The 16,065-nt window shown below is 53.4% G+C and overlaps 2 protein-coding genes across 4 annotated transcripts in view; one reads left to right on the top strand and one right to left on the bottom strand.

Annotated features, from left to right (window-relative positions):
- Window positions 1-16,065, top strand: part of HAUS7 (HAUS augmin like complex subunit 7) — a 143,080-nt gene that overhangs the window by 6,513 nt on the left and 120,502 nt on the right. The gene's annotated exons all lie outside the window — the stretch shown is intronic.
- Window positions 6,355-16,065, bottom strand: part of ATP2B3 (ATPase plasma membrane Ca2+ transporting 3) — a 63,705-nt gene continuing 53,994 nt past the window's right edge. For all 3 annotated transcript variants that reach the window (XM_050775302.1, XM_050775301.1, XM_050775300.1), the window contains one exon: window positions 6,355-6,965. In XM_050775302.1, the coding sequence (XP_050631259.1) occupies window positions 6,940-6,965 (26 nt within the window). In that variant the 3' untranslated portion in view covers window positions 6,355-6,939. The remainder of the gene's footprint in view (window positions 6,966-16,065) is intronic.

The following is a 16,065-nucleotide window of genomic DNA, read 5'->3' as shown; positions in this document are numbered from 1 at the left end:
AAGTGCTCAGGGGAAGAGAAGGTGGCCAGGGCTCAGAAGAATTATGGTAAAAATGACCCTGATGCCTGGGTGTGGTGGCTCATGCCTGCAATCCCAGCCTTTTGGGAGGCCGAGGTGGGTGATCACCTGAGGTCGGGAGGTCGTAGACCAGCCTGGCCAACATGGCAAAACCCTGTCTTTACTAAAAATAACAAAAATTAGCCAGACGTGGTGGTGGATGCCTGTAATCTCAGCTACTTGGGAAACTGAGGCAGGAGAATTGCTTGAAGTTGGGAGGTGGAGGTTGCAGTGAGCCGAGATCACGCCGCTGCACTCCAGCCTGGGCGACAGAGGGAGACTGTATCTTTTTTTTTTTTAAAAAAAGGGAGAAAATATTCACAAACTCTCCGTCTGACAAGGGGTTAATAACCAGACTATATAAGGAATTTAGACAACAGAATAACAACCCAATTTAAAAATGGGCAATAGACCCAAATAGACATTTCTCCAAAGAAGACATACAAATGCCCAACAGGTATATGAAGAAATTGCTCAACGTCAGTAATCAGGGAAATGCAAATCAAAACCATATTGAGGATACCACCTTACTCCAATTAGAATGGCTACTATCAAACTAAAGAAAACAAGCTTTGGTGAGGATGTGGAGAAAAAGGAACATTCACACACTGCTGGGGGGATATAGTATAGCCACTGTGGAAAACGGTATGGAGATTCCTCAAACATTTTAAAAATAGGCAGGGGATGGTGGCTCAGGCCTGTCATCCCAGCACTTCGGGAAGTGGAAGCGGGAGGATCATTTGAACCCAGGAGTTCAAGACCAGCTTGGGCAACATATGAAGACCTCGTCTATTTAAAAAAAAAAAAAAAAAAATTACGCTAGGCACAATGGCTCATGCCTGTATTCCCAGCACTTTGGGAGGCTGAGGCAGGAGGATGGCTTGAGCCCAGCAGTTCGAGACCGGAAAAGAAAAGGAAAAACATTTTAGCATTCAGTATATTTTTAACATTCCAACAAACGAAAGAGTGGGTTCTGGAGTTAGACCGCTTGGCTGTGAAGGCTGGTTCCGTCACCCGTGTATCTTGGGCTAATTGATCCACCTCTCTTTTCTTTTTTCTTTTCTTTTCTTTTCCTTTCTTTTTTCTTTTTTCTCTTCTTTTTTCTTTTCTCCTTCCTTCCTTCCCTCCCTCCCTCCCTTTCTTCCTTTCTCCTTCTCTCCCTCCCCTCTTCTTTCTTTTCTTTTCTTTTCTTTTGCAATCATGACTCACTACAGCCTTGACCTCCTGGGCTCATTCGATCCTCCCACCTCAGCCTCCTGAGTAGCTGGGACTATAGGTGTGCACCACCATGCCTGGCTATTTTTTAAATTTTATTTTTACTTTTGGTAGAGATGAGGCCCTGCTATGTTGCCCAGGCTGGTCTCAAACTCCTGGACTCTAGTGATCCTCTAACCTTGGCCTCCTAAAGTGCTGGGATTACAGGTGTGAGCCACTATGCCTGGCCTGGTATGTTAAAATGTAAAACCAATAAAGAACATAGTAGTTGCTTGAAATAACAGGCAGTCATTGTGTTGGGGAAAGTTAGTGTCCACCAATTCTAGATAGGATCATGTGCTTCATGTTCATCTCTGGAAGTCCAGGGGACTGTATAGGTGTCACTGTAAGCACTTAAGGGCAAAGGTGTAAACACCATCTATTTTCTTATCTGAACTTCCAGAAAGAAAGGACTTGGAGGTGACAGAATTGCAAGCCGGAAACAGCCTCCGTGCCTATATTTCTTCTGGAGCCTAACACAGCCTCCCACATGCATTGAACTGTGCTGTGGGTGAGAAAAAAAAGCCATAAGAAAAAAGGAGGAGAGACAGACACGGGAGAAAAGCCACACTACAACAGAGGCAGAGGTTGGGGTGAAGCATCTACAAGCCAAGGAATTCCGAGGACGGCTGGCAATGCCCAAAGCTAAGAGGAGGTCCTGGAACAGATTCTGCCCTGGAGCCTTCAGAGGGAGCATGGCCTGCCCATGCCTTGATTTTGGACTTTTGGCCTTCAGAACTGTGAGAGAAGTTTCTGTTGTTGTGAGCAGCCACGGGCCACTCACACACGGGCCTCCCCGAAACCCCTGCACAAGCCTTTACTCCCAGGACCCAGCTGTTTCACTGAGTACCAATTTTCCCCCGTGGCACCTGTGTCATGTCTGAAGCAGAAGCTTGTGGACAGGGGATTCACAGACACAAATTTGCGATTCTTTTAGGGTAGCATGATATCTCTTCATGAAGGGCCAGCTGTCTTGGTGTGGACTTTGGCTCAATCTGGACTTACTCATCCTTATGGTTCAGGATGCACTTGGACACCAATGCAGCAAGGGCATGGTGCGATTCTTCTGCCTGCTGTTTTCAATTTGTCTTCTTTTCTTTTCTTTTTTCTTTTCTTCTTTCTTTCTTTCTTTCTTTTTTTTTTTGAGACAGAATCTCACTCTGTCACTCAGGCTGGAGTGCAGTGGCATGATCTCAGCTCACTGCAACCTCCACCTCTTGGGTTCAAGCGATTCTTCTGCCTCAGCCTCCCAAGTAGCTGGGATTACAGGCGTGCACCACCATGCCAGGCTAATTTTTGTATTTTTAGTAGAGAGAGGGTTTCATCATTTTGGCCAGGCTGGTCTCGAGCTCCTGACCTCAAGTGATCCCCCGCCTTAGCCTCTCAAAATCCTAGGATTACAGGCGTGAGCCACTGCGCCTGGCCCTATTGGTCTTTTCGCTGGTTTTAGAAGCATGGACTCTGACGCTTTGAATGACTTTGAAGCCATTTTTCTCCTCTCTTGGCAGCCTTCCTGGAAAATGCGTCTTCGCCAAGTCGAAAAGGGAAAGAGAAATCCAATGAAGTGAGGGGAGTGTGGTCTTAGCGCCATCGCCAGGGTGGTCACTGGCAAGTCCTGGCTCTTCCGGGCTCCAGCAGGAGTGGGACCATGGAGTGTTTAGGGATGCAGCATGTGGATTAAGAGAATGAGTGAAATGGCGGGCTTTCTTCCTGTGGCTTTGGATTAGCAAAGGCGTCTGTGATTGGAACCCTGCTGCACTGCTGATGAGAATGGAAAATGGCGGTTTCTCAAAAGGTTCAACCTACAGTCCCGATAGGATCCAGTAATTCCACTGCTGGGTATAGGCCCAAAGGAATGGAAGGCAGGGTCTGGAAGGGCAGTTTGCATGCCCATGTTCACTGCAGCATGATCCACAGGAGCTGAAATGTGGAAGCAACCTAAATGTCCATGGATGGCTGATGGCATAAACAAAATGCAGCATATCCAGACAATGGAGTATGATTCCCCTTAAAAAGGAAATTCTGACACATGCTTCAACATGGGTGACCCTTGAGGACATCATGCTAGTCACAGAAGGGCAAATACTGTAGGATTCCACTTCTATGAGGGTATGAGGGGCCTAGAGTGGTCAAATCCATAGAGACAGAAAGTAGAAGGGTGGGTGCCAGGGGCTGGGGGGTGGGGAGTTGGGGTTGAACGGGGCCAGAGCTTCAGTTTGGGAAGATGAACAAGTTCCGCGGCTGGATGGTGGTGATGGCTGCACAGCACCGTGAATGTGCTTGTGATCTGTGTTTTACCACAATAAAAGAAGTGAGGAGTGTGCATGTGTGTCAGGGAGCCTCAAATTCCTGGGCCCAAGGGATCCTCCTGCCTCGGCTTCCCAAAGCGCTGGGATTACAGGCCTGAGCCACTGGGCCATGTACTACAGGCCCTTTCAAGTCAAGGCAGCCATGGCTCCTGCAGCAGCTGGAGCCCCTCCCCACAGGGCCTGACATCCCAGCATTAGTTCCTCTTGTGCTTACACATCCGGTCAGGCTGCTGCACACCCAGGGGAAACCCCCTCCTGCCCGTGGCTTCTCCAGCTCTGTTAAAGCGGCATGAAGGCACCTTTGTTTTGTTCCGCACGTTAATTCACCAAATAATAAATCACACACATTATCCAGACCAGGATGTAAGGAGCCTTTCATTTTTTTTATACACAGAAATTTTGGTCTATTCTTTAAGTTAGGAAATTCAACTACAGACTTTAAATTATTATGCATCTGTGATCTTTCTCATTGTTTTTTTTGTTCATCTTTGTAACAGGCAGATAAAAATGTAAAACATATTTAGGAACTGAACACAGTTGACCAAGCCATTCAGGTAATATAATGCTTTATAAAGAGGGGCTTCCCAGTGAGACAGGGCCCCCCGCCTGAAGACTGCAAAAATAAGAGCAAAACATTCCAGGTCACGGTGCCCCGTTTCTGAACTGCACACCACAGCACAAAGGTGACCTAGGGACTAAACGATCGACATTTACATGAGGCAACTTTATACAGCAGCAGTGAGGGTTTGCTTTTAATATCTATTGGCCATTGGTCCTATCGGTGTGTCTACGACAGAGTGAGAAGAAGCCGGTGATTGCAGCAGCACGCAGCTCATCTTCCGCAATGTCAATGTCTCAAATTTGATTTCTCGTTGAAGAACACAAAGACCCTCAACAAATGGAGTTGCCCTTTTTCTTATTATCGTCTAAACAAGGACATCAGGGAACAGTTTACAAATGGGTAACATTCTCAATGTGCCCTTTAGAAAAAAGGGATGGCTTTGAGTTATCTGCAGCTGGCATTTTAAAGTGGGATTTTCTTTTCTAGCCAAAATTCTTTTGCCCGAGATTTGACTACTCCTGCTGAGGGGTGACATGGCATTAATGGTAATAGTGGGGATGGTGCCTGCTCCTGTTTGGTTTGTGTGGATGCCAGTGGAGGTGTGACAAGCCTCCCGAGGGTGCCAGTCCACATTGGTGGCTTCCATTCCGATCCTCTGTCCCTCAGGTCCCAACTGTCTCCCAGCGCTGAGCCCCAGGCCCAACCACCTCCCTGCAAAACGTGACACCTGCAAGTGCAGAAGGCAAGGGTCCCCCATGGCATCACTGTGTGGACCTAGGGGCTTCCTCAGGAGGGTGGCAAAAGTCAGGCCCCTCTTTATCCCCTCTGCTCATTTGGAGGAAACTGAGGCTTGGCCACCAGGTGCCCACACTGCCAGGACAGGCTCCCCTCAGTACCTGGTGCTCAGCCACAAATCCATGCCTTCATGGCTTAAGCTTGGCCTCTGGACACAAAGACTAGGGTGGGAAGAGTGCTTTGGTGATGGCATCTCTGGTGTCACAGCAGACATTGAGGTGGTCTACTGAGGACTCCTCGGCATTTGCCAAAGCAAACAGTGGGAGTCCATCCAGGTGCTGAGGGGACAGGGTCTGAACTGTGGCTGCCTCCCTGCCATCATTCTCCCACCGCCAGCTCCTCCGGGCTTCTGATGCTCCCTCTCCCTCCATTGGCTTCTTTAGAACTCTTGGCCCTGCCCCCGCCCCCTCGGACCTGTCCTCAGCTGGGGCTGCTCCCTGGACTCTGGGCAGGACCCACAACTCCAAGAGTGCTTCATGCTCTTGAAGTTGGGGGCGTGGCCAGGATGAAGGATGTGGAATTGCAGCAGAAACCAAAGAAAGCTGAAAACGAAACTCCCGTTTCACTAACTGGAGGACTCCTTCTCATCAATATTTTGTTTTTTTCCTTTTAGATTAAAATTTCAATTGAAAGGGTTTTCTCCTCTCTGGCAGGGGTCTCAGTACAAATGCTCCACTTATACCTGCTCCAGACCTGGAGCGTCCCCTCTCCGCCTTCTTGGGAATCTCAATAGGACCAGGCAGAGGGCAGGAACGAAGGGTGGGGGCAGGGAGATGAGGGACAAAAATGGATTGACCAGAAAGCTATTCTTGCAGTCTAGTTCCCCGAAAACAAAACAAAACAAAATAAAACAAAACAAAAAACAACAACAGCAAAAAAAAAAAAAACCTTGCTACATTCAATAATGAAATTTCCAAATGAAAATGCCTGAAAAGAGGAATGCAAATATCATGCCAGTAGATAGTTCCTTATTGAAATATGCTTCTGGCCATATATATGTGCATGTGTACAGATCCACACACATATATGTGCACACATGCACACACATGCACACTGCAGATGTGCCTAGTTTTTGCTGGGGGCGGATTGCTTTGTGGCTGCAGGGCTGCTTGCAGGCGGCTCCCTCAGGTGGCACCCTTCACAGCCCTGCAGAGCACTCAACTTTTTTTTTTTTTTTTTTTTTTTGCATGAATATGCTGACCTGATTGCTCCTTCATGGGTGCAACAAAAGCTCCCAATAAACCCAAAGCAGCCCCCTGCCCACTGCACAGCCCAAAAGCAAACACGCGGTGAAACTGTAGTTCGTTAAAAAAGAAGCATCAATAGAAAAAAAGGTGGGGAACTCAGCTCTTCACACTTTCTACTTCTTCTCCTTCCTCCTTTGGACGAAGAACCTTCTCCTCCCCCTTTTTGTCCTCCTCTTCCTCCTTTTCCTCCTCCCCGTCCTCGTCTTCCTCAGTCCGGATGAGGAGCCTGTGGCAGGCTGCACCCTTGTTGAATGGATTTGGCTTCTTGCAAATGCCCTGCCAGAAAGGTCTTCAGCCACCTTAGTTGTTCTCCCGTTTTGCAGGTGTGCAGGTCCCTATATGTGTGTGTGCGTGCATGTGTGCATGTGACTTCGTGTGAGTCCGAGTGTGCGTGTGCGCATGTGCTGAGACAAGTTCTTGTTAGAGGGATGTCTCCACACTGTGGAGCGGGCTCCCGGGACTGGAGGAAAACACTGAAGAGGTAGCTGACTTGGTGACATGCGTGGTCAGGTAGATGCCGCTGTCTATGGCGTTGTTGTTCTGGTTGGGGGATGGGGGCTGGGGGGCCCGGAGGCGCTCCTCGTTCTCGTCCACGTCCGTGTCGTCGATGAGCGGGATGTTGTGGGTGTAGTCATTGATCAGAAACTCGGGCGTGGCCATGAAGTTGTGAATGGAGGTCTTGGATTCTGGTTTCTCCAGGCCTTCATAGAGTGAGCTACGGAACGCTTTCACCACCCGGATCTGGAGTGGGAGATGGAGGGACAGGGCCCGACGTGGGAGCAGGGAGGGAGAAAAGGAAGGGAAAGGAAAGGAAAGGTGGAAGGAAGGTAGGAAAGAAGGAAGGAGACAGTCAGTGGCCAGCTGGTGCTGGTAAGTTCCACCCACATCAATGGCTGGGGGTCATGGCATGAGAAATGTCCACCCATTTGTTGGAGGGCTGCTACGGAATGGGGTGGCTCTGCCTGCCTTTGGAAAGGGTTTTCAGGTGTGGGCCTTGGTCTCGTCAACCGATCTGCATGCAGGAAAAGATGGCAGTGTCTTTCTCTAGGCTGAGCTGGGCAGGTATTCTGGAACTCGAGAGTGCTGCACTAGGCTCGTGGCTGCGACCTCCCAATTCCCTGTCCCGGGGGGACGACTGGCTTCGGTGACCTCCGGGGTCTCTGCCCAATCTGAATTCCAATTTGGTAGAAAAGAAAGACGATTTGAAAAGGAGAGAATGCTGGTGAGTGGGCTCTCTTCTCTATCTTACCAGAAAGTCGGAAGTACCTGCTGGTATAAGCAAGTTCCCAGCCTATGGGCACTGCCGGTCTTTCTCGCATGGGTCTCCCTCCATCCCCCAGCTCCCATGGCTGGAGCCGGGACCTGCCATGCCCAGAGTCCCCCTGCAGCTAACTGCGCTGTCCACTTCTGCATCTTCGTCTTATTTGATCCTTCAGGGCACCCAACACAGATGATCATCCCTCTTTCTGGAAACTTCTCATGGCTTCCTGACATTGCCCCTGCCTGGCCCTCTTCCACCTCACCAGCTGCTCTGGCCCCGTCTCCTCCACTGCCCTCTCTTCTGTCCCTGCGTGCCCCAGAGCTCTGGCTTGGCTCTGTCCCTCCTCCTCTCTGTCCATATCTCTCCACCCTGGCCACCGTGCTGGGGCCCATCTGGCTATAACCAGGAACTGTGGCCCAGGCCTGTACTCAGAGCTCCAGGCCAGAGAGCCCAGCAGTCCCCAGCTGGAGGTATTTGAGACGAAAATGGCCACACTCTTGATTTGCACCCACTAAAGCCTGTCTCTGCTCAGATGCCCCTGTGGCCTCCTCATAGCCCCCGAGTCCGACTGGGTCTGGTTCAATCTGGTGCCCCTGCTCCTCTGGCCTCACTCCCCCGTCCTCTCTCCCGTCTCCTCCTCCATCTTCCAGTCAGACATTCCGAAACTTGCGTCTCCACCGCCCCCCCGGGCTTCGCTCTGTGTTGTTCCCTGGCGGTCCCTCCCCACAGGAGTTAGCAGACCTCAGATCAGCAGAACTCCCTGCAGGAAAGAGCTCCCGCTGTGCCCCAGACTCCCCCAGCACAGTGGCCCTCTGCCCCCAACTGAGCTCATGGCACCTCTGAAGCCCCCTGACCCTCCGGCAGGGCACTGCTCCAAGAATGAGCTCTTCCCTCCTCTGGCTTCTCCACCTTGCCTCACGCACTCAAGTCCTTGCTGCCTCTCTTTGCTCCCTGGCCCCTCAGCCTGGGCTCCTTCCTGCTTCTAGAAGCCAGGAGTTGATGGGGAGACTTCTGCCTGGCCTCGCACAGGCCAGCGTCAGCACAGCCGCCAGTGGTAGCTGGCCCACCTTGTACTGCCGTCCCTATAGGGGGCAGCAGACAGAGCGCTGAGCTTCCAGGCAGACCCTGGGGTTCTTCCAACACCTGTCCACCCCTCCCTATGTGAGCAAGTGGACACATTAGGAGTTCTGAAGCATTTCCGGGGCCAAGGTTCTATTTAGGATTTGGTTTTCTGGATTTAGACAAGGTGTCAGGGCTTACTCAAGGGCTAACCCCAGCTCTCTGCTAGTTTTGGTTAATAAAGTTTTACTGGTTTAAGGGCACAGTTGTGTCACGGCAGCAGGGACCAGGCCTGGAAAGCTAAAAATATTTCCTCTCTGGCTCTGTATAGGAAAAGTTAGCCGCCCCCTAGTTTAGACAATGAATCACCTTTTTTCAGTGACTTTCCTTCAGCCCTGCAGGGGCTCAGCTAGGCAAAGCACAGTGCTCCTGAACAGTTGAAATGATGCCAACCTCATCACCTCTCCAGTGCAAGAAGTGAGCCAGGGCCAGGTTTGGTGGTCCACGGCTGTAATTCCAGCACTTTGGGAGGCTGAGGTGGGCTGATCGCTTGAGACCAGGTGTTCGAGACCAACCTGGGGAACAGAGTGATACTCCCTGTTCCTATTTAAAATAATAATAATAATAAAAGTGAGCCAAAAAGCTCCACATTGGAATTTTCTAGCACCCTATCTGAAATCTGGTTAGGATTTTCTCTGGATTCGGGAAAGTCACATCTGCCAGACGGCAGATGGTCAGCTATTCTCACTCAGGCCTTTATCTCCAGACTGGTTTCTGAATTAGGGGTAACACAGAAATTGAGAATAATTTGACATTTTTAATGAAAAGAAACAGAATTCACCTTTTGTAGCCAATGCAGATGTTGCCTCATTATTTAGGCCTTTTCTGGTACAGGATTGTGGTATGGAAGCTGCCTGGGACATCGCCTACTCCAGCTGTTGCCCATGCCCGTCAAGTCACAAAAAGGACACAATGCTGCAGGCCTTGACCCCAGGGCTGTGTGGGGTGAGATTGCTGGCAGTACACCAGGTGACCTTGGCCACACCCTTCTCCTCACTGAGCTGGTGGCCTCATTCAGACCTGGGGTGTGTGATCAGGCCAGGCCCCTGCTCAAACCTATGCACAGGTCTCACAGCACCTGGCTCAACTCCAAAGACCTCCACAAAGGGCAGCCAGGCCATGGAACCAGTCCTTCCTTCCAGGCTGGGCTTCTGCTGCTACTGCTACTCCAGTCCCACGAGCTGCTCCAGCGTGCCCCTCCCGGATGGCATCTGCCTTGTCTGTGGCTTAACACCAGAGCCTGGCCCAGAGCAGCTGCTCAGCAGACACTTGGGGAATGCACAAGTGACTGAGTGAACCACTGCAGGATGGAAGGGCTGCCCCTCAACATTCTGCTGTTCGGGGGTGCTAAGCTTGGCTGGAGTCCTGGTGAGTCTGTTACAGCTGACAGTGAGTCAGCTTTCTCCAGGCTCTATTTTCCCTGCATTCTAATCCTGGGCCATTAAACAATGTTTTGGTGTTGGTCTTAGGGTAGGGTGTTTTCAGCCCACCCAACACTGAAGGATGCAGTCAATTCCCGGGAGATTGATTCAATGGAAAGCAGCAAACATTTCTAAGAGAGGCCCATCCCAGAGGGCTGCACTCCTACCTGGGTGCTCGAGGATGCCCTCCTTCCACCAGCCTGGGTTCACTCTGTCCTCATTTCAGGCTCCTGCACCACCTCCTGCTCTACTCCCAACCCAGGACGTGCCCCCCTCTACTACTCCCAAAGGAATCTCATGGCCCCCAAGGCTGTCAATGCTGTTTATAGACCATCAGGTCACTGTTAATACTGCAGATACCAGCTGCACCACGTCCACCTTTTCCTGGACTGCCAGACTTCTGCCCTGGCTGCCTCCCAGGTGTCCCCCCTTCGACGCCTAAGGGACCTCTCAAATTGCAGGAGGCCCAGGGAGGACTCTTATCAGCGCTCCAGCTGAACTCTGCCCACCAGCAGCCTTCCCAGTGCAGGGCTCTGGCCAAACCTCAGAGGCGCTTTGACGCCCTGACCCTATGCACCAGACATCCGCATGTCCTGTGGGCCCTACCCTAACTCAAAAGCATCTTCCACATCTGAGCCTCTCCCCACCTCCATTGCTGCTGCTATGTCCTGCCTGGGGTCCTGGGGTCCCCTTGGGACCGCAACCCCCACCAGCAAAGCCCTCTATCCTTCCTGTCCCTTCTCCAGGTGGAGTTTCTGAGCTCTCTCTGGCTGCCGAGTCAGACTCTTGGTCCCCCATCTGGCTCCAAACCTTCCAGTAGGCAATGGAACTGGCCCGCGTCCTGACTGTGTGGAAATTCATTGAACTGTACCCCAAAAAGCCCGTTTCACTGTAGGACAATTTAAAAAGAAAGGAAAAGAAAGCATTCTTCAGGGAGAGATGCCCCTAGGAGGGTCAGGTTGGGCTGGGGGTTCCCCATCTCATCCGGGGGAAGCGAGGTGGCTCCCCACTATGTGTGCCCACCTCCTTGTGTCCTCCTGCTGTCTCCCTCTGCCACACTTCTCTGTTCCCCATCGTGGCTGATGACCCTGAGAGGCCACAGTCCTTTACTCCTCATAGTCCCCCAGCGCTGTCCGACACTGCTCCAGCCCCTCCTCCTCTTCCATCCCTGACACCCGAGGGCCTTTCCTCTGGGTCTAGGTACTCTCTTCTGGTCCTCGGCCTTCCATTCCATCTGCCGGCTAACAGCCTCTCGGCTCCGGCTCCGGCTCCAGACTTAAGCGTCTAAGCTGGGTCTCAAACTTAGCAGGCCCAACCCCCTGGCCCCAGCCCCGTGGCTCCCTTCAAACGCCATCCAGACCCTGCCCTTCGTCCCCACCCCTCCATGCCCTTAGCATGGCAGCCCAAAAACCAGAGCGTGTCTTGGTCTCCCCGGCTGCAAGCCCTCCACTGGCTGTGGCCCTCAGAGCCTGCCCCGGTCTCTCTCACTCTGCCCTCTTTTACCCCTCAGCCTCCAGCACATCCCACCTGGGGGCCTTTGCTCCGGCCACACCCCACACCGGGAAGGCTCCCCTCACTCTTGTCTCCCCCAGCAGCACGGTGCCCACTTCTGCTCCTTCCTTCAAGTGCCCCCTCCATCCGCCTTTCACTGGAAGGTATCTCCCTGGGGCAGGGGTCTGTCTGTCTGGCTCACTGCACCCAGCAGGGGCTCAGTGGACGAGGCTGAATGTCTGGGGCCCACACGGCCTGGCATCAGTCTCCTGTGCTGGCTTCGGCCATCACCATGGCTCTTTGCCCACTTTGCAATGCCCAGCTGGCTGGAGCTGTTTCTGAACGCCCCACGCAGGGGCTCCCCGGAGCCATGACCCCTGCCCTTTCTGCTGCCTGGCTGGCCTTTCTCTTTCCTCTGAACTTAGCTCAAGTACGCATCCTTAGAGAGGCTGTCCCTGGCAGTTTGTTACCAGCTGCCCAGAGGAGACACGCTGGGTGCTGTGGGCTTGGCCTGGGCTCCTGACCTGCGTGGATGAGCAGTTCTGAGCCTTACACAGGGCCGGTGACTCTGCAGACTGACAAGGCCCATCCCTGGCCACACTGAGCCAAAGCAGAAGGGGTGCAGGTATGGAGTGCCATTTGCGATGCCACTGCCAGCCAGCTGGAGTGGAGGTGCCCGCCATGTGCATGGGGACATGGGGAGACATGCCCCTGCTTAGCCTTCAAGTGCTGGAGTTTGCAGTGCAGGGCTGGGGAGGAGGATGAGGGTGGAGAAGGGCCGCAGAAGCAGGGAGACAAGCGAAGGACCAAGAAGAGTAGAAAAAGGAAAGGAAAAGAGAACAATCAAAGCAAAGGCTCCTGACCCGCAGTGACAACGGAAATGACAGAAGCTGTGCCTGATACCTTCTCACTCTTCCTTCTAATTCCTCAAGCAGAAACAAGCCCTATCCTGCTGCCTCTGTGCTGGGCATCAGCTGGCCCGGGGGGCTCCGTGCTCTCTGCTCAGTCTCAGTCACTACGGTTCACAGAGCTCCGATGCTTCTGGTCGATTTCCTCCCTGCCTATCCACTGCTCAGCACCAACCACCGGTCCAGAACCTTCCATTGGAGGCAGGAACCTGTCAGCTCCCCAGGCATCTGAGCTTTGAATTTAGAGCAGATTCTGAACACAGCAGCCAGGGAGACCCATGGGGAACTTCTCGCCAAGAACTTTAGGGTTTCCAGGCCCAAAACAACCCTGCTTTCAAAGCGACAAAGGTGTCCTCAAGAGCCTGTGGCAATATGAACCATCAGTCAACTCAGGCAATGAGAAGCCAAGCTCAGATAGCCTGAACACTGAGGAGAAGATGACTTCGGTCTCACTTCCCTGTGTGGGGGAAGGACAAGGGGAAGGCCCCTTTCTCCCCCATGGGGATGTGACATGCTTGAATTAGGAAAAATGAAAATGCAAACTCCACAGCTGGCTCTTTCCCCAAGGAATCGAACCAAAGAACGGAAATGACAGACATGGTTCTGTGTGTGTTGGCAAGCCAGAACTGCTTTCAGCTGGCAAGTTTCATGAAAATTGCCTCCCACCTTGTGTACACACTCATGCCCAGGACCGTGTGAGCCGAGGCCTGTGCTCCTGACATCAGCACTGAGCTGCTCAACTGACCTGGGCGCGGCGAGTCCCAGGCCTGTTGGGTGCTCAGACTAAAGAGGACCCAGGAGGAGGGCCCAGCTGAGCCCTTGCCTCCGTACTGGCTGAATCCAGGTGCGGGACCTCCAATTAGACTTGGGAGGTCTCTGGCCCTGGCTCCCAGCTTAGGAGTCCACACTCGGAGTGCCTGATGGGGAGGGCCTTGGACCAGGGGTTCTGGGCTGCCCTAGGCTGCGTTCTGGTGTCCACTTTAGGAATTGCCTGGAAGGGCATTCCCCTGTGGTAGGGCCCAGGGTTCCAGGAAAGCCTAGGGCAGGGCAGGGCTCTTGGGGGAGGGCTGCTACTGCTTCCAGCATGGAGGCAGGGTGCAGACTGTCAAAGATCTGAGAAAAAAATGCCAATACACCGTTCCCAGAAACCAGGTAGGGAGGCTTGGCCCAAAGCACATGACCTTTCTGAAAATGCAAACTCCAGAAAACAAGACTCCTTCCACCATGGGGCTGTGAGTGTGGTGAGCATGTCGCCCTGGGCCCTGGAAAGGAGCGTCCAGGGAAAGCCTGGGACTCATGTGGCCCGGTTCGGCCCCTTTGGCCAAACGGTTTTCATGTTGCCAAAGCCAATAAAACCAAGCAACTGCTGTGATCTGTTTCCAGCTAATGATTAACCAGAACTAAATGGCCCTGAGGGACCCCCGGTGGCCACAGGGGACCAGACTCATGGCCTGCTGCCCAACCCCTGCCCTTTGCTGGGCCAGGTCAGGTGGCATCTCAGGAACGACTCCAATAGTAAACATCTCACACAGGCCTGGTGTTGGCGCTGCCGGAAGGATAGACTTTGGATGCGTGGCTGGGGTGTGTCTGTGTGTCCCAGTGGAAAACAGACATAAAAGTCCTCTCGAGTGGCTTCGGGGGGACTTTCCAAATGATCGTGCACCCTCCTGTCCCTCCTAGGGGCAGACACGTAGCCCCCTGGGCCTGCTACCCTTGGTAGACCTGAGTAACTGAACCAGCTATCCCTGGCCAGCTCTCCAGAATATGGATACCCAATAGAGATAGTGATACTGTGGCCTCGGTGTGTGGGTGTGTAGTTGAGGCATGGTGTGGGGTAGTCACCAGACTGGGCAGGGGAGGGGCAGTGGAGGCTGCCTGGAGCTGGGGATCAGAAGTTGTGGCTGGTACAGTCTGACAATGCATGCAGAGGAGGGACGGGGCCTGTGTTGGGACTCCTGAGTCCAGAAGCAGCAAAGGCATGGGAGGTTAGACAGGGTGGGGAGGGCTCAAGTGTGTGAGCACTGAGCCCCAGCGATCCCAAATCTCTAGACCCCTCCTAGTCACCCCCTTGCTACTTCCTGCATTGGCCCCAGGGGCACAGGGTGAGGGGATGTCATGGTACCAACCCCTGGCCCTTCTCCCTGGAGGGCCTGAGGTCCTCATTGGTAAAGGCTTGGGACGAAGGCAGCTCCATTGCCCAGAAAAGCCCCAGACTCCTGGTGGGCTGAAAGGCAGCCTGGCTTGGAGCAGGCAAAGAGGATGGGAAACTGTGGGTTTGCCTTAGGAAACCATGTGACTTGACGCCCCTGCAGGCCTAGTTGGGGCAGCCCTCTTGTCTAGGGGAGCTCCGTCGCAGCTTTCGGAGCATCTCTCATCCACCAGAAAGTTCCAAGTAGAGGGTGGGCACTGGTGCTAGTCCCCGCTCTGCCAGGCCTGGCTGCTTATGGGACCCAGGGCAGGTCCTGGCCCTTGGGGACAACCTCCTTGCCCTGATCTCTAGGATGAGGGTGCTGGGCTTGGTGATTGCTTGGGGTCCTTGAAGCGTGGAGTGGGGGTTGGGTTTTGAGTTCTAAACCAATGTGCTGCACTGTGATGATGGCAGGAGGTGGTTCTGGCGGGTGGCTTCCAGAAGTGGGCACGTCCTTGGTGTTGCCAGGTCCCCAGCCAGCATCTTCCTCCACGGCAGAGTCCTTTCTGGGATGCTGATGTTCAGCTGGGATGGGCCTCTTCAGAGGGCCCTGCCACCCACCTTCTGCTGGAGCACATAGTGTGCAAGGGACAGCTGCTCTCCTTCTGGCTATCCGCCACTTAGGGCCCCCATGGAATAGCTCGTGAACAGCAGGAGGGGTGGCGTCTCTCCCACTCTACTTACCCGGCACTGCCAGGCTCCGGAGGTGGGGAGGAGGGGGACAGATGGCCACGGAATGAAGGCAGGAAAGAAGTGCTAGGAGCCAAGGAAGAGAGGAGCAAGAGGCCGCCCCAGGGAGGAAGTAGGAGGAATCCAGAGGGAGAAGAGACAGCAGGCCCCACTGAGGCTGGGCTGGACCTGGAGAGGGACAAGGAGCTGGTCCTGGGGTGGGATGAGGCCAGAGCTGTGGAGAAGGCTTGAGGAACGCATGGAGCGGGGCCGTGGTGGCTGCCTTCCCCTTAACTCAACAAATGGGCAGATGGACAGACAGACAGGAAGCACAGAGAGAGATGGCAAAGAGACATACGGAGGAAGTCAAGGGGGAGGGAGGCTGAGGCACAGCCATGCCCCTTGTTGCCCCTCAGCTCCCAGGAAGGAAGGTGCTGGGAGGCCACGAACCATTTTTGGCCTTAACTGACTTGGCAGAGCCTCCTGTCGGCCTCTCTGGGTGGAGTGACGGCGAGGCCCCTCTGGGCCCACGTCTAGGGCACTGGAGGCGCCGGCTGCTTTTCAGCCCAACCGCCACAGTGTTGGCCAATATTTGTGACCAGGGTAGGTGGCACCATGATGAGCGTGGAGCAAGCTGGAGGTGTGCGTGGCCTGTGGTTTGGAGAAGAAGTGTGTGAGTGTGTGTGTGTGTGTGTGTGTGTGTGAGCACACGTGCTCTGTTCCCAAGGGGGACAGGATGGCCCTCCTCCCTTCCTTAAAGGACAGAGTGGCCCAAAACGACAGC

This window comes from Macaca thibetana, chromosome X (assembly GCF_024542745.1).
Source record: "Macaca thibetana thibetana isolate TM-01 chromosome X, ASM2454274v1, whole genome shotgun sequence".
Lineage (NCBI taxonomy): Eukaryota > Metazoa > Chordata > Mammalia > Primates > Cercopithecidae > Macaca > Macaca thibetana.
Note: the sequence above shows the minus strand (reverse complement) of the source record. Positions and strands in the feature narration are given on the sequence as shown.